This window comes from Dipodomys merriami, unplaced genomic scaffold, assembly GCF_024711535.1.
Source record: "Dipodomys merriami isolate MVZ:Mamm:240054 unplaced genomic scaffold, mDipMer1.0.p SCAF_25, whole genome shotgun sequence".
Taxonomy (NCBI): Eukaryota; Metazoa; Chordata; class Mammalia; order Rodentia; family Heteromyidae; genus Dipodomys; species Dipodomys merriami.
Window position 1 is genome coordinate 13,699,913 of NW_027203937.1, and position 18,703 is coordinate 13,718,615.

An 18,703-nucleotide genomic window follows, 5' to 3' on the forward strand; every position below is an offset into this window, starting at 1 on the left:
TATATAATAGAAGGAAGACCACAGAGTCAGCAGGGACCTTTAAAGGACATCCAGTCCAGCCCAACATTGCACAACCACAGGATGTCAGAACTGTGTGGCTCAGGTTTCAGGGATAGTTAGTAGAGGAGCATGCCTAGAACCCAATGAGGATATACTCCTACTGTCACTGTCGCTCAACTGCTCCCTCATTTTACTCTTCATAAGCCATTTTCAATACCCTCTATCACTTCTGCCTTCTTACTTGCTCTATTTTCCTTCCTAACTGACTTAATAAACAGCACACATTTTATTTGTTGCCTTATCTTCCTTACTAGAAATATAAGCTTCCTAAAAACAAGACAACATTTTCTGGCATAAAAGTATTCTAAAAAGTTAGTTGGCTTGATGGTCAACTACCATGTGATTTTAGTGCACTGAATTTTCTTTGGCCTTCAAGGTATAGCCTTTACTTTTGTCTGAAATTTCTGATTTTGCCAGCCTGTATAGAAGTTTCAGGGGGTATATGTGTTTGCTGATTTTTAGTAACTACAAGGACAGGGGTCTTGTCTTAGCCATTCATGTATCTCATTAGCCTGACACAAGATTTGACACAAGCTGGTGTTTAAAAAACAAAACAGAAAACCACACATACACACACAAAGCACAAAGGGAAGCAGGGCTCAGATGGCTTATGCTTATAACCCTAACTACTCAAGAGGTTGAGATCTGAGGACCAAAATTTGAAGCCAGCTTGGACAGAAAAGTCTATGAAACTCATCTCCAGTTAACCAGCAAAAAGCTAGAAGTGGAGGGGGTGGGAAAGCACCAGACTTGAAAAGAAAAAGCCAATTGAAAGTGGGAGAACCTGAGTTCAAGCCTCAGGACCTGCACCAAAAATAAATAAAAGTTTAAAAATGCAAAGGGGAAGCTAGGTGCTGGTGGCTCACACCTGTAATCCTAGCTACTCAAGCGGCTGAAATCTGAGGATCATGGTTCAAAGCCAGCTGGCACGGGAAAGCCCATAAGATTCTCATCTCCAGTTAGCCACCAGAAAAGCCAATAGTGAAGCTGTGGCTCAGGTGGTAGAGCACTAGCCTTGAACATAAAAGCTTAAGGACAGTGCACAAGCCCTGAGTTCAACCCCCAGGACAAGGACCAAAAAAAAAAAAGAGGTGAAGTTGGTGTGGAGAATGTGCAGAGTGACAGTCATAAGCATCATTGCTTCATGGTTTATTCTCCTCTTAAGACTTCATCAGCAGGTGGAATGGAAGACGCCTCCCACCCTGACCCCTTTGGCAGCCAAGGCATTGTACTCTTTCACTGCCCGCTCTGTCTGGAGGACCCGTACATCAATGCCTTGTTTCTCGAGGTATTCCACAGTGGATGGGGGCACCTGGAAGGAGGAAAAGAGATGACTACGTAGAACAAGCCTTCCCTCCCTCCCAGCTTAGTTTCCTGCCGTAAGGCAAGCACATGCTATAAAATTAGTAATAATTATCACTCCTAAATCACCTTGTGTGTTACCAGTCCCTAACTTGGCACTGAACCCAAATGAGTGAAAAAGGCATCTGAGGAGCTGGATGTTAACACAGTGGCAAGGTGGTAGCAATATATGAGGCCCTGTGTTTAATCCCCAACACTCAATGTGGGTGTGGAAGACCTTCTAAAGTTGTAATACAATAATATATATATATAATATATAATATCAGCTGTAATCATAATATCTATGCATAAAGCTCAAGTGAAATGGAAATGAGAAAAGCATGTCTTTTGGAGCAAGGTTTTTTTTTTTGTCAGTCATGGGGCTTGAACTCTGGGCCTGGGCGCTGTCCCTCAGCTCTTCAGCTCAAGGCTAGTGCTCTACCACTTGAGCCACAGAGCCACTTCCCATTTTTTCTATTTATATGGTGCTGAGGAATTGAACCCAGGGCCTCATGCATGCAAGGCAAGCACTCTACTACTGAGCCACCTTCCCAACCCCTTGGAGCAAGTTTTGTATTTAAGTCCTTGCTTCCAGTATAACTTGGATGAGTTCTGAGTCTTCTATAATTAAAGTAGGGGTACTAAACCAAGAAACAGTGTTTAATGAGACTAAGTAAGCAATAGTATGGAAAATGTCTAGTATTATGCGTAGTTAAAACCATGTAAAGTTTGAGTTGGTCCAACCTAAATCTAGATGCCAACTAGTTGCCAGGTACCAACCAAAAGACTTTGACCAGCTTTAAAAAAAATTGTGCCATACTGGGGGCTTGAACTCAAGGCCTCAAACTCTGACTTGGCTTTTTCATTCAAGACTAGCATTCTACCACTTGAGCCACCCCTCCACTTCCATTTTTTTCTAGTCCTAGGTCTTGAGCTGAGGACCAGGGGACAGTCCTTGAGCTTTTTAGATTCTACCACTTGAGCCACACTTTCATTTCCAGCTTGTTAGTAGTTAAGAGTCATACAGACTTCCCTGCTTGGACTAGCTTTGAACTGTAATCCTCAGATCTCAGCCTCTTAAGTAGCTCAGATTATTGGTGTGAGCCACCAGTGCCTGGCCATATCCAACTTCTTTGGAGTTAATTGGAGATAAGAGTCTCATGGGCCTTGTGCTGGTGGCTAATGCCTGTAATCCTAGCTACTCAGGAGGCTGAGATCTGACGATCATGGTTCAAGGCAGCCTAAGAAGGAAATTGGATGAAATTCTTTTTTTTTTGGTCGGTCGTGGGGCTTGAACTCTGGTCCTGGGCACTGTCCCTCAGTTCTTCAGCTCAAGGCTAGTGCTCTACCACTTGAGCTACAGTGCCACTTCCGGTTTTCTAGGGGTTTATTGGAGAAAAGAGTTTCATGGACTTTCCTGCCCAGGCTGGCTTTGAATCACAATCCTCAGATCTCAGCCTCCTGAGTAGCTAGGATTACAGGTGTGAGCCACCTGTGCCCGCTTCGAGGAAATTCTTTTTATTTTTTTTATTTTGGGGTCCGGTCATGGGGCCTGAACTCTGGGCCTGGGCACTGTCCCTCAGCTCTTCAGCTCAAGGCTAGTGCTCTACCACTTGAGCCACAGCGCCACTTCTGGCTTTTTTCTTTTTGCTTATGTGGTACTGAGGAATCGAACCCAGGGCCTCATGCATGCAAGGCAAGTGCTCTACCACTGAGCCACCTTCCCAGTCCCTTCGAGGAAATTCTTATCTCCAGTTAACCACCAGAAAACTAGAAGTGGAGGTGTGGCTCAAAGTGGTAATGCTAGCCTTGAGTAAAAAAACTAAGTGACGGTGCTCAGGCCCCATGACTGACCAAAAAAAAAAAAAAGTCTCACAGATTTTTCTGCTTTGGCTAGTTTCAAACTAAGATCCTAAGATCTCTCCCTCCAGAGTAGGGTTATTTATAGTGTGCTTTTTTTTTTTTTGGGGGGGGGTCCAGTCGTGGGGCCTGAACTCTGGGCCTGGGCGCTGTCCCTCAGCTCTTCAGCTCAAGGCTAGCGCTCTACCATTTGAGCCACAGTGCCACTTCCAACTTTTTTTTTTTTCTGCTTATGTGGTGCTGAGGAATCGAACCCAGGGCCTCAAGCATGCAAGGCAAGAACTTTACCACTGAGCCACCTTCCCAGCCCGTATAGTGTGCTTTTTAAAAAAGTGACTCAGCCCAACTTCTCAAATAAAATAGGAGTAATATTTACATCAGAGGGTCTGCATAGGAAGATATGATCTAATGGAATGTATACTGTAGTTCAACTGTTTTCTCAAAATCCTTTCATGGCCATCTTATCTCTCCTAAATACTATTTTTGTAGCATTTGTTTTCTGAAATTTTCTAGTCATTAATTATCCATGAGTGGAATACACTTGTTTCACTGTCTTCAGTGCCTAGAATGGTGTGACCTTGCTTGCTAGTTACAAATGAACATATATAGGAGATATATCAACAGTGGCAGCTATTATTGGATAATTTCTTGGATCTGGCTTGTCCTGAATATTTTAAACAAAAGATTTCCATCAAAGCAGCTCTGCTGGGGCAGAGGTGAGTATCAATGGGATCTGGGAGAGCTAATGGGTAGAGTAAATAAGGACGAATGTGGGGGCTGGGAAGGTGGCTCAGTGGTAGAGTGCTTGCCTTGCATGCCCGAGGCCCTGGGTTCTATTCCTCAGCACCACATAAGCAAAAAGAAAAAAGCCAGAAGTAGTGCTGTGGCTCAAGTGGTAGAGCACTAGCCTTGAGCTGAAGAGCTGAGGAACAGCGCCTAGGCCTCACAACTGGACCCCCCCCCAAAAAAAAAATTACTGTAATGGAAAAAAGTAGTTTGAATTTAAAAATTTTAAGTACCACTTTTTCAGTAGGAAACAAGATTGTAAGATATCTATACAAAGAAAAGAATGAGGTAGAGCTCTGTATACTTATGTGAAAAGGCATCTGTAACAAGTAGAGGGGAAAGTAAAAAAACAATACATACAGTATTAGTAGTATTTATGTGGTGTGGTTGAAAGTATACATACAACCTATTATCTCAGCTACTTGAGAGGTCAAGGCAAAAAGATACTGAATTTTATGCCAGACTAGGCTCCATAGCAAGATCCTGTCTGAAAAACAAAACAGTGTCTATACATGTATGTCTGTACACACACACACACACACACACACACACACACACACACACACACACACACACACACACACACACACACACACACACACACACACACACACACACACACACACACACACACACACACACGAATGTATCTGCAGATGCAGAAAAAAAAATTGGAGCAGTTTACACCAAATATTGGAGACTGGGAAGTGAGATCTTCACCTTTTTACTTTCATATTTCTTCATTGACTGTAGAACTTACTTTACAGTGAACATGTGTTATTTATAAAAAAAAAAAATCTTTCCCCAAAAAGGGAAAAGCATAATGTGAATGTGTCTAAGAAAAAAAAGGAAAAGGTTCTTTGAAACAGGTTATAAAAATAACAAGTAATAAAATTTACAGGACCAACTAGTCATGGGCCTCATGATGGCCTTTTCAGTCAGCAAAGACCCCATGCACGAGGGTGGTTCTATAGATTTTATCACCTTGTGACACTGTGTGTATGTACGTTAGGTTGTTTACAGAGTGATGAAATAAACTAATGATGCACTGTTCAGAATGTATTCTTGCCATTAAGCAAGAAATGATTTTATTGGTAAGTGTGGAAGCTGAGAAGCTCTGGGGTTGAGGCATTTCTAAGAGCTAAAACAACATTCTTGGTTGGGGTGGGTCTAACCCTGATGAAGCAGAGTAAGTAAACTTTCATTCTAGGTCATCTACTGGTTCAGCAAATGAGGTAGAGAGGTGAACTCCAACAAAGGACAGATCTGAACAGGTTCAGGCCCTGGACATCACCACTGTCCTCACGGGTACTATCTGGTACCTACCTTTAAGGCCTCACTCATCCCTCTGCCAATCACTAGGGTCTGTACACCCTTCTCAGCCACTTCCTTTACATCTGCGGGCTGCACACCAGGAGAGTGCTAGATGTGGAAAAAGAAAACAAAAATACTGATCTTTCTTCACAATAGGCATTCTTAGGGGATTCATGCATTTAAGACATGCTTACTGAATTTCTCTGTAACCAAGTTATTTTTCTGAGCCCTGTGAATAACAGAGAAGATGGATATAGAGCTGCCCTGAAGGACATACAAGCCAAGTGAAAAAATATAGAAGGGTAAAAAGGAAGCTGGGTGCCGGTGGTTCATGCCTGAGGATCATGATTTAAGCCAGCCCAAACAGGAAAGCCCATGAGACTTTCCAATCTCCAATTCATCAGGAAAGAAAGAAAGGAAAGGAAGACAGGAAGACAGACCCTGGAAATGTAGCTGTAACTCAAGTGGTAGCATACCAGCCTTGATTGAAAAAGCTAAGGGACAGTACCCAAGGCTTGAGTTCAAGTTTCAGTGCACACGCGCCTCCCCACCCCGCCAGAATTCGATAGTTTTACAAGTGGCCCTTTGAATAAATGTCAAAATCCCTGAATTGTTTTGTAAATTCCAGCTGTTTCTCTGTATTCTTTTCTCCTGTCCCAACTGCATCACACTGGCTTCTGTCAGGGCACATCCTCCCTCACCTCTGATAAGATGATGGAAATACTGAGCAAGACAAATGCATTCATAAAATGACATGTTGATTGGAATCCCTTTTGTACAATTAAAGATTATAAAGAAAATAAGATGAAAATAAAATCTATAAATTATAAAGAAAATAAGATGAAAAAATCTATAGATTGGTGAAAATATCTGTATATCACATATCTTTTTATTTTTTTGTCGGTCGTGGGGCTTGAACTCTGGGCCTGGGCGCTGTCCTTCAGCTCTTCAGCTCAAGGCTAGCACTCTACCACTTGAGCTACAGTGCCACTTCCGGTTTTCTGGTGGTTTATTGGAGATAGGAGTCTCACGGTCTCTCCTGCCCGGGCTGGCTTTGAACCGCGATCCTCAGATCTCAGCCTCCTGAGTAGCGAGGATTACAGGCATGAGCCACCAGCGCCCGGCTTGTATATCACATATCTGACAGTGGACTTATCGTCAGAAGATATGAAGAACTCTCACAGTATCAGACAGAAACTTCTGGCTGGAGATAACAGAACTGAAACTGAGCCATGTATTATAATCACACTGGCACGGTTTTAATAGATGCTTCATGTCTGAATGAAGAGATGAACTGAGGGGCTGGGAAGGTGGCTCAGTGGTAGAGTGCTTGCCTTGCATGCATGAAGCCCTGGGTTCGATTCCTCAGCACCACATAAGCAGAAAAAGCTGGAAGTGGTGCTGTGGCTTAAGTGGTAGAGCACTAGCTTTGAGCTGAAGAGCTGAGGGACAGCGCCCAGGCCCTGAGTTGAAGCCCCACAACTGAAAAAAAACTGAAAAAAAAAAAAAAAAAAAAAAGATGAACTGAGAGAGAATGAGTGAGTGATCAGGCTGCCCATAAAAAAAGGTAAAGGTTTTTAAGTGCACAGATAGGATAAAGTCTGGGAATGTTTGCTGGTCCTCTACAGTTTTAAAAGGTGTTTTATTTTGTGTAAGATTCTAGCCTTGAGGAATAAGATTCTAGCCTTGAGGAATGAGTTATCAGATTTAACAGGCACCTTTATATTCCTTTTGTTAGTACTCTGCCATCCTACACAAACACCCCGGTCATGTGATAAGGATTCTCTGTAGCTGCTAAAATACATTCATGTGAGAGAAGAAAATTCCTGTTATCATTTAAGGGCTCAGGAGATTGTTTGCCGTCTGTCCTTTTGTGGGAACCCTTTAACAGTCTCATTCTAGTTTATTTTTGGAGAGGTTCTAGGGGTGGTGTCCTAGATTTATAGTGCACCTGATTTACTGTGATGGATTAGATCTATTGGAAGAGAGAGGGGGTGGGGAAGAGAATGTATCATGCTTCAAATGGCTAAGAGGTTACGAGCTAGGGCCTCAGGAGTACTCTTTGATCCCCAGGTAGTCTCTGATTGTCTCAAATCAAAGCAAGGAAACAATCTAGGTGTTTTTGTTGTCATTGTTGTTGTTTTATACATGTCCTGGGGCTTGAACTCTGGGCTGGATTCTGTTTCTGAGCCTCTTTTTTTTCTTTCTGTTTTGGTCTCGGGCCTGAACTCTGGGCCTGGGCACTGTCAGCTCTTCAGCTCAAGGCTAGCGCTCTACCACTTGAGCCACAGTGCCACTTCCGGCTTTTTCTGCTTATGTGGTACTGAGCAATCGAACCCAGGGCCTCATGCATGCAAGGCAAGCACTACTGTACCACTGAGCCACCTTCCCAGCCCTCCAGACTGGCTTTGAACTGAGATACTCAGATCTCAGCCTCCTAAGGAGCTGGGATTACAGGCATGAGCTACTGCCGTCCAGCTTAAGAATATAGTTTTTAAAATAGGCAAAATATTTAGCACTTTATCAGAGAAGATTATATGGATGGTTAATATACACTTGAAAAGAATCAATATCATTCACCACTATGGAAATGCAGATTAAAAGCACAATGAGGTATCAAGTGCCAGAGAAGAATTTGCTTAAGAAACGGAATCTCTCATATACTGCTAGTGGTAGTGAAAAATATAGAGCTACCCTGGGAAATAGTTTGGCAGTGTGTCATAAAGATAAACATATTTATCATGCAACTCAGCAATCATACCTCCTGGATATTTATCCTAAAGAAATTAAAACTTGTATTCACACAAAAGCTTTTAAGTGAATGTTCTCAGGAGCTTTACTTATAATAACCTAAAACTGGAAATAACTCAAATGCTCATCAACTGGTAAGTAGGCAAGTAGATTGTTATATTCAATAGTGGAATAGTACTCATCAGTATACATGAATAATCTAAGGATGTATGTGGAAACATGGATGAACCTAACTATATACCAAGTGAAAAACACAAATCTGAAAACGTTACATAATTACCCAAATAAGTTATATTAGATAATAGTATCTGTTAATTTCCTTATTTTGATCATTGTGATTATGATACTGTCCTTTTTTTTGGGTCCGGTCGTGGGGCCTGAACTCTGGGCCTGGGCACTGTCCCTCAGCTCTTCAGCTCAAGGCTAGTGCTCTACCACTTGAGCCACAGCGCCACTTCCGGCTTTTTTCTTTTTGCTTATGTGGTGCTGAGGAATCGAACCCAGGGCCTTGAGCATGCAAGGCAAGCACTCTACCACTGAGCTACCTTCCCAGCCCATACTGTCCTTTTTTTGATATACATAGATATTTAAAAGTAAAGGCTTATAGTATTTTCAATGTTCTCTAGAGTTTTGCCAAAAGGGAGGAGAAAAAGGTGGGGAGGGACAATACAAAACAGATGGTCCAGGTAGAGTGCTTGCCTTGCATGCATGAGGCCCTGGGTTCGATTCCTCAGCACCACATAAGCAAAAAGAAAAAAGCCGGAAGTGGCGCTGTGGCTCAAGTGGTAGAGTGCTAGCCTTGAGCTGAAGAGCTGAGGGACAGCGCCCAGGCCCAGAGTTCAGGCCCCACGACTGGACCCCCCCCCAAAAAAAACAAAAAAAACAGATGGTCCAGGAGGTGCAAATTGATTTCCAGGTCCTACTTGTCACTCTCCTGAGTGGCCTTTACTTTCTCTTTACTAAACTCCTTACAGCTATGAAAAAAGTTTAGATAAACATTTTATCTATAAATGAAGAAAATGATTAAAAAATAAAATATCAACTTCTGGATCTGGGTGAAAGATACATAAAAACCCTTGGAGCTGGGTGCCAGTGGCTCATGCCTGTAATCCTAGATACTCAAGATGCTGAAACCTGATGACCATAGTTCAAGGCAAGCCTCAGCAGAAAAGTCCGGGAGTCCCTTATCATCAATTAATTACCAGAAAACTGGAAGTGGCACTGTGGCTCAAAGTAGTAGAAGCAAAAAAGCTCAGGGACAGCTCCCAGGTCCTGGAGTTCAAGCCCATGATGAACCAAAACAACAACAGAAACTTTGTATAGTCTTGTAATTTTTTGTAATCCTAAAATTATTTGAAAATGAAATACATATAACTTAGTGTGTAAGCTGTATATGCAAGTTATAAATTACCCAGAAGAGACCACATCAGGCATATGCACACACCCACCTACTCCCTGATTTATTTCACCAGGGACACTGAGCTGAACAGAAGTCAGGTGGCTACATAAAACAGAAGGGAGGAGTACATTTTGTGGGCTTCCTATAGTCTCAGTTCCTCGTGGAGTGTGCAGTTGCTGGGATGTTCTTTACTAATTCAGTTGTTTGAGAAAACAAATTTGCCTTTTGTATTCATGCTTCATGACTTAGCATCTTCCTGAGGAGTTTACACTAAGGCTGTCTGCACTCATGTTTAAATATCGAAATGTGAGCTAGGTTAGAGCACCTGCATGTCAAAGGGCATCCACATTTTGGGACAAGGTGTAGAGCTGCTACCAGTGTGTTTGTAAAGAATATAGTGCCACTGCTCTAGCTTTATCTGTTTCCCACAAAGATCAGAAGAAGAGTTGGGGAAATGAATTAATTAAAAGAAATTTTTTGTCAGTGCTAGATACAACCCATGGTATTGAACTTGCCAGCATTTGAGCTATGCCATAGCTCTAGATTGTTTTCTTAAATGTTTTCTAAACTTGCCAGGTACCAGTGGCTCATGCCTATAATCCTATCTGTACCCGAGGCTGAGATCTAAAGATCTTGCTTTAAAGCCAGCCCACAAGACTTCATCTCCAATTAGCCAGCTGGAATGAGCAGGCCCTCATGGACTTTCCTGCCCTGGCTGGCTTTGAACCGTGGTCCTCAGATCTCAGCATTCTGAGTAGCTAGGATTACATGAGTGAGCCACAGGCACCCAGCTGTGGTTCACTCTTATAATCCTAGCTATTCAAGAGGTTGAGATCTGATGATTGTAGTTTAAATTCATCCCAGGTAGACAAATCCAAGAGACTCACGTCTAATTAATCAGTTAAAATCCAGAAGTGGAAGGTGTTCAAGTGGTAGCATGCCAGCTCTAAGTAGAGAAAAACTGAATAAGAGTGGTTATATCCTGAGTTCAACTCTCAGTGCCAGCATACACACACACACACACACATACACACACAAATTACACACACACAAATTACCTAAGCTTGTCACTTTTTAAAAGGAGAAGCAAAATACCAGAGGTGTTTTCACTCAGTCACACCTAGCTCTTAAAGACTGGAAGAAAGGTGGATTAGATGCTCTTTAGTTTTCATTCTAAAGTAAGTGATCAAATCTAGGATTACCTTAAGCTAAACAAATATGATTTAAACAACTTAAATATTTTTCTAGAGATAGTATCACAATTAATAGTTATTAAAATAATAGATTAGGATTGGAGAGCTTCACTTTCCTTAAACAAATGCATTTACATGAATTTTGAATGATTCTTCTTTTAATAAAGAATAGCAACTTCTCTGAACACCACTATGTTCCCTAGACTCCAAGTTCACTTTCTAGTATAATGAAATAGGCCACCACACTAGAAATCAAGTGAAAGGTCCTAAGAGTGCAAAACTATGATCCTCTGGAGATTCAGAGATTGGAGACAGCCACAGATCATCAGAGTTGCTGGATCAATGGGAAGTCACGTGATGAATTTGGCCATGGCTGCTGTACTGCAGGGTGTCATGGACAGAGCAATGAAAGAAAACTGCAATGGCCTGTGGAGCCAGGCACTAGCAGTGATTATGCTCAAGTTCGTGCAGAGGCCATGATTGGAGCATCAACTGTGACTGAGGCATCTTCTGCCTGCTGGTTGCTCCTGTGCTTCTTCCAATCTGGGAAGGCACCACTAAGGCTCCTGTCCTACTGAATGTCAGATTCAGTTCCTCTTCTGTCATATAACCTCAGGTTATAAAAGCTTATTGTTCTTTCCCTTGTGGAAACATTTCTAGTTACTATACATTATATCCACTAAACCATAGGATTGCATCCCTTGTGGGCTCAGCCATTTTATGATTAATTTGAAAAGAAAACTTACCTAAATTAAAATTTCAAACAAGCATTTACTTCTGCCAAAATTAAGGGAGCATAAATGAGTAGAAGCAATACCATTAGCTGACAAAAGCAGAGTGAAGGTTAAAGGATCTCTGTGATGCTGCCTGAGTCACATTCTCATTCTCATTTGTCTGAATGAACAGCCTCTTAAATGATCTCTCTGCCTCTCAGGGTAGTGGCCTCCTTTGGTGCCACAGGACCTTCTAGTAGCCTGACAAGACCTTTGGCTTCTTTCTCTAAGTAGTTTTTAAAATGCATAAAATAAAATATATAGGATTAGAAAGGAAACTGACTTTATAGAAATGACCAAATTCTTACTATTTTGGTGGTCCTGGGGTTTGAACTCAGGGCCTCACTCTTACTAGGTAACTGCTCTGTCACTTGAGCCATTTCAAATTTAGCTATTTTGCAGATAGTGTATATCCAGTCTGACCTAACAGGAAACCTTATACTTAAACCTCCGATGTAGCTCAAATCAAGGCATGTGCCTAGGTTATTGGTTTAGATGGACTCTCACTAAATTTGTGCCTAAGCTGGGCTGGACTACAAGCATTCTTATCCCTGCTTCCTGAGTAGATGGAATTACAGGTGTGAGCTATTGTATTCAGGTGAACTGAAGAAATTCTTATTCTCTTTTTTTGGTCGGTTGTGAGGCTTGAACTCTGGCTTGGGAACTGTCCCTGAGCTCTTTTGCTCAAAGCTAGTGATCTACCATTTGGGGCCACATTGACACTTTTGGTTTTTAAGTTAATTGGAGATAAGAGTCTCACAGGGACTTTTCTGCCTGGATTGGCTTCAAACCACAATCCTCGGATCTCAGCCTCCTGAGCAGTAGGATTATAAACATGAACCACCAGTGCCTGGCAATGAAATTATTTTAAGGCTAGGGAAGTACTTCATTATTAGAGCTACTCCTAAGTACTTTCCTAGCATGTGGCCCTATATTCCTTCCCAGTACCACATATATGAAATTAATGTGAGGTCTAGTAATCTATGTGGGGTATTTGGGGGAAGGGGGCTAGGGTTTGAACTTATGACCTTGGCACTTTTGAAACAGTGAATTTACATATTTTCTACACTACCACAGATGGACATTTATAAAAGTCCTACCAGCCGGGCGCTGGTGGCTCACACCTGTAATCCTAGCTACTCAGGAGGCTGAGATCTGAGGATCGCAGTTCAAAGCCAGCTGGGGCAGGGAAGTCCATGAAACCCTTATCTCTAATTAACTACCAGAAAACTGGAGGTGGCACTGTGGCTCAAGTGGCAGAGTGCTAGCCTTGGGGTGAAGAGTTCAGGGGTCATGCCCAGGCTAAGTTCAAGCCCCACAACAACAACAACAACAAAAAATCCTATAACCAAAGTCCTTTCCCCCTGATTCTCAGAATATTCAACTTTTCCTCTCGAATCATAACAAGCTTATAGAAACACAGGGATATAAAGACATATGAAAATTTTTAAATTTTTTAAAAGAAAAAGTATCTGTCATTACAAGTAACTGAAAACATTAGTGAAGTTGGCTGTAATCTAACTTTGACTGTTAGTATCAGTCTAAATTTTTGAAAAACAAAAACTTACTTGATTTTCCAAAGCAATAGGCAGCTCGTAAAGTACTCCAGAATTAACAGGTCATAAAAATGGGAAAATTTTTGGTGGAAACTTAATTAACATCAACTAATTCTCCTGCAGAAAGTTCTAAAATGCCAAGGAGAGCTCCACAAGGATCTATACTAGGCTGCCTATTAGGACAGACCACTCTTAGGTCTGCTTTAGAGGTGTAAGAATATTGGCAGATGACTGTTCAAAGTAGGCCAAGAAGCCTGGAGTGAATTATTCTGGCCTTTCATGCGATGGGGCTTAAACTCAGGACCTGAGCTTTTATGCTGAAGGCTAGCCACAATTCTACTTCTAGCTTTTTGGTGGTTAATTGGAGAGAGAGTCTCAAACCCCTGCCTGCCTGGGCTGGCTCTGAACTTAGGTCCTCAAATCTCAGACTTCTGAATAGCTAGAATAACAGGTGTGAGCCACTGGTGCTCAGCTTTAAGACACTTTTTAAAATCTTTTAAATTGTTATTATAAAGGTGATGTACAGAGGTGTCGGAGGCATGGACTCGCAAGACCTCATCTGAGCTCCTGTGTGCCACAAGCATACATGCTAGCATGCATTCCTCTGGGGGATGCCGGGGGACGCCCCTTCCTCCAGGCCCGGCAAAGGTCCTGTGCCAGTGCCAGACTCAGGTGATAGCTTTCGGGAAGTGCCATTCATGCTACTCCTAGTTAATTGTGTAAAACTATGCCTCAAGATTCCTCTTGTGTTTTTTTATTTTTATTTTTATTTTTTGGTCCGGTCGTGGGGCCTACTCTGGGCCTGGGCGCTGTCCCTCAGCTCTTCAGCTCAAGGCTAGCGCTCTACCATTTGAGCCACAGCACCACTTCTGGCTTTTTTCTTTTTGCTTATGTGGTGCTGAGGAATCGAACCCAGGGCCTCATGCATGCAAGGCAAGCACTCTACCACTGAGCCACCTTCCCAGCCCCCCTTTTGTGTTTTTTAATGGAGCCCCACCTGCACCTTGCTTCCTCTTTTATTACCTTGAACGACTCTAATCACTGATTAAAGGTTGCTGATCGTCCACATTCCCCAAGAATTGGTTAAGATCATCTTTTTGTCCTGTGATGATTGGCCGCTGACTACAGCCTTACCCTCTATGCCCCTATGCCCAATATAAGCATATGTTTTAATAAACTTTATCTATACCCGCATGGTGTGGTCCGTTTCTACCTACCAGACACCGTGTTCCTGGGTCTTGCTGTGCGAACAGCAACACAGAGTTACAATTACAGTAACGTAATTCAGGTAGAGTACATTTCTTTTGAGAAAGTGTCATCCATGCCCTCCTTCTCTCCCACCCACATTATATAGTTTATTTTCAACAGAGTGTCTAGTGAGTACCACTGCTACATTTGTTCACCTTTTGTCTCACCATTTCTATGACACTTTATTTTTATTGTTATTATAAAGGTGATATGCTGAGGGATTACAGTTCTATAAGTCAGGGGACAATGTCACCCTTTCCCTAGCCTTCTCCCTTAAGTCACTTTGTCGGTCATGGGGCTTGAACCCTGGGTCTGGGCACTGTTGCTCAGCCCTTCAACTCAAGTGTAGTGCTCTACCAGTTGGGCCACGGTGCCACTACAGGTTTTTTGGTGGTTTACTGGAGATAAGTGTCCCATGGACTTTCCTACCCGGGCTGGCTTTGAACCATGATCCTCAGATCTCAGCCTCCTGAGTAGTTAGGATTACAGGTGTGAGCCACCGGTGCCCAGCTTCAAGTCACTTTTTAACACAATGCACTGACTGTACACCTAGGTGTGATAAAAAAAAATAATGACCCTGACTTTTATTGTGTGAGGTTAGTGTATATAGCAGTATTAGTAAAATGATTAAAAATATTTCATAAATATAATGACAGCAAATAAGTAATCATACTGATGGTTTGATAAATGAGGGTTCTCACTGTTGGAGAAGGAAGGTACAGATTGGGATGGGGGAATAAGAATATTGAAAACTGGATACTCGTGGCTCACACTTGTAATCCTAATTAGTCAGGATGCTGAGATCTGAGGACTGAGGTTCCACGCTGCTAGTCCAGGTGGACAAATCTAAGAGACTGTTATCTCCAATTAATAGCAGAAAGCTAGAAGTAGGGAAGCATGACCCCGGAAGTAGAATGCCAGCCACGTGCAAAAAAAGCTATGCAAGAGCATGAGGTCCTGAGTAATTAAAAATAAAATCTTGAGGTGTTTAACTAGTGATATCTCTATCTGTCTATCATCTATTGATACATATATTCTCTTGGCATGGGTGCATCTACTCATTTTCTGACTCTTTATACAGAAAAGCTTTAAATGTATTGATTCCTAGCAGAAATTAGTATACCTAGTATCCAGACTGGTTTTCCCACTAGCAGGGATTCTTGAAAAATGGCTGGATTCAGGGAAATATGTCTTGCTATGCCAGAAAGCAAGGAAATGCTCAAAAACTGACAGGAGCATGATTAAAGGACACTGGCCAACTTAAACCTCAAAAATACCAATCATGGTAAGGGATTCAAACAAATTAGAACAAGAAACAGAGTCCACAGTAATAGTAAAATGCTGAGTAGCAGAAGGGAAAGCTCTTCTTTGGAAAAGAATATTAGCTAATGAATGTAAAGAAATCATAGAAGTACAAAAACATTTTGCAACTATTATTGAAATTATTAATTCAAAATAAATTGCTGAGGAATAAGATATTGACAAAGTCTAAAATTACTTAAGATTATTTTCTGATAGAAAAATGTACCTTTATAATGGGGAAAATTTGTTGGATAACATAACCAAGTGATTGAACTTAAAAGTCATTATTGGGACTGGGCGCTGGTGGCTCACGCCTGTAATCCTAGCTACTCAGGAGGCTGAGATCTGAGGATCACGGTTTAAAGCCAGCCCGGGCAGGAAAGACTGTGAGACTCCTATCTCCAATAAACCACTAAAAAACTAGAAGTGAAGGTGTGGCTCAAGTGGCAGAGCACTTGAGCTGAAGAGCTGAAGGACAGCGCCCAGGCCCAGAGTTCAAGTCCCACGATCGACCAAAAAAAAAAAAAAAAAAGTCATTATTGGGGCTGGGAAGGTGGCTCAGTGGTAGAGTGCTTGCCCTGCATGCATGAAGCCCTGGATTTGATTCCTCAGCACCACATAAGCAAAAAAAAAAAAAAAAAAAAAGCCGGAAGTGATGCTGTGGATCAAGTGGTAGAGTGCTAGCCTTGAGCTGAAGAGCTGAGGGACAGCGCCCAGGCCCAGAGTTCAGGCCCCACAACCGGCAATAAAATAAAAAATAAAAATAAATAAAATTATTAACTAGACAAACTGACTTTATAGGTTTCCTTGATATAATGCATCAAAGGACTTGCACCATTTCAAAAAAACTTTTTTTTTTAGTCAGTCATAGAGCTTGAACTCAGAGCCTGGGTGCTGTCCTTGAGCTCTCTTGCTCAAGGCTAGCACTTTACCACTTTGAGCCACAGTACTGCTTCTGGTTTTCTGGTGGTTAATTGAAGATAAGGGTGACATAGACTTTCCTGCCCTGGCTGTCTTCAAACTATGATCCTCAGATCTCAGCCTCTGAATAGCTAGGATTACAGGCATGTGTCACCAGTGCCAGACTCCAAAACATTATTGAGAGGCAAATAATCAGAGAAATCTAAATTATAGAACATTTTACAAATAACTGGGTTGGACACCTCAAAACTGTCTGGTTGATGCAAGGCATAATCCTAGATACTTAGGAGGCAGACAGGAAGATCACAATCTGAAGCCAACTCAGATGAGTTAGTAAGACCGTATTTCAAGAACAAGCCAGGTAATGCTGAAAGGGGTGACAGTAATCAAGATGCATTGTAAGCCAGGGATTGCTAGCTAGTCAAGGATGGTGGGATCTGAGGATCTCTCAGTTCTAAGCCAGCTAGGACAGTAAAACACATGAGACTCTCATCTCCAATTAACCACTAAAAAACTAGAAGTGAAGGTGTGGCTCAAGTGGCAGAGCACCAAAAAAAAATGCACTGTATTAATAAACAGTTTTAAAGATAAGATTTTTTTTCTCTTTTTTTTGTCAGTCCTGGGGCTAGAACTAAGGGCCTGAGCAAACTGTCCCCTAAGCTTCTCTTGCCCAAGGCTAGTACTTTACCACTTGGGCCACAGCACTACTTCCAGCTTTTTCTGGTTCTGAGGAATCGAACCCAAGGCTTTATGCATGCTAGGCAAACTCTCTACCACTGAGCAATCTTTCCAGCCTCTACAGGTACGTTTTTAAAAACTGAAAAAAAACAAAAAAAGAACAAATCTGGTATGGTACACACCTTTAATTTCAGCTATTGGGGAGGTGGAAGTAGGAGGATCACAGTCCAAAGTGGCCAGGGTAAAAGTATAAAACTCTATCTGAACAATTGAAAAAAAAAAAAAAAAAAAAGGAACTGGAAGTGTAGCTCAACTGTTGCATTCAACCCCAAAGCCCTGTATTCAAACCCCAGTACTGCCATATTAATTAGTTAATTAAGCTCCACTTAATTAATTAAGCTCTACTTGTTTAGGCCCATGGCCAACCATAACATTACCTGATCTTATACCTCTTCAGGTTTACTTCAGTGGAGCCATTTGGTTCAAGTAGGTCACAAAATATATGACTTATTATTACTTAGCCTTCTTTTACTCTGTCTCTGCTATATCTCCATTCCTTTCTTTTTTTAAAAAAGAATTTTATTGTCATGGTAAAGGTTACACAAGTCAGGTAATAAGTACATGTCTTTTTAGATGATCTCACCCTTTCCCTCCCTCTCTCCAGTTTTTCCTTAGGCTTCCCATCTCCATTCCTTTTTAATTCCTTTTACCATTCCAAAGAATACCTGATGGACATCTTTATAGTGGGATGTGCTTACATAGGCACAATTGTTTACTTTGAAAAACAACGTGATATTTACAAAACAATGTGGTATTACACACCTGTACTGTTTCTTTAAACTGAATGTCTTTGAAATACATAACTTGAGCTCATAAAAAGGAATACATAAACTTGAGCTCATAAAAAGGAAAGGGAAATTTCCAGGAGCCACAAATGGAGAAAGAGTTAAAATAAAAATTGTAAACTGATACTAAGTTTACCTTCAGGCATTTGTCAATCTCTGCCTTACATTTAAATTTTTTAGTGTTATTATAAAGGTGATCTACTGGGGGATTATAGTTATATAAGTCAGGTAAAGAGTAATTTCTTTTTGGATAATGTCATCCCTTCTCTCCCATTCCCCCCCCCCACCCCCCCCACACCTATCCTTACAAGTTGTATAGTTCATTTTCAACATAGTATCTAGTGAGTAGGACTGCTGCATTTGCTCACCCTTTGTCCCTCTATTTCTGTGCCTCCTCTTATACTCCCAAGGACATATAAACGAACAAACAACAAAAGGAAGAGAAAACAAAAACAGCAAGAAAGAAAAACCTTGTTTCCATTTCCTGGAGTTCATTTCAATAAATATTATGTTGTATGATTAGATGCACATAGGCATTGTGCCTTCATGTTCCTCTCCTGAGTCTTACTTTTTTTTTTTGTCGGTCGTGGGGCTTGAACTCTGGGCCTGGGCGTTGTCCTTCAGCTCTTCAGCTCAAGGCCAGCACTCTACCACTTGAGCTACAGCGCCACTTCCG

At 41.7% G+C, this 18,703-nt stretch overlaps 1 protein-coding gene across 1 annotated transcript in view; it reads right to left on the reverse strand.

The window, feature by feature from the left end:
* Positions 1-1,193: 1,193 nt before the first annotated feature.
* Aamdc (adipogenesis associated Mth938 domain containing) overlaps positions 1,194-18,703 on the reverse strand; it is a 35,129-nt gene continuing 17,619 nt past the window's right edge. Inside the window, exons 3-4 of the mRNA XM_070034931.1 lie at positions 5,374-5,469; positions 1,194-1,372 (exon numbers count right to left, since the gene is read on the reverse strand). Of these exons, the coding sequence (XP_069891032.1) occupies positions 1,232-1,372; positions 5,374-5,469 (237 nt within the window). The 3' untranslated portion in view covers positions 1,194-1,231. The remainder of the gene's footprint in view (positions 1,373-5,373; positions 5,470-18,703) is intronic.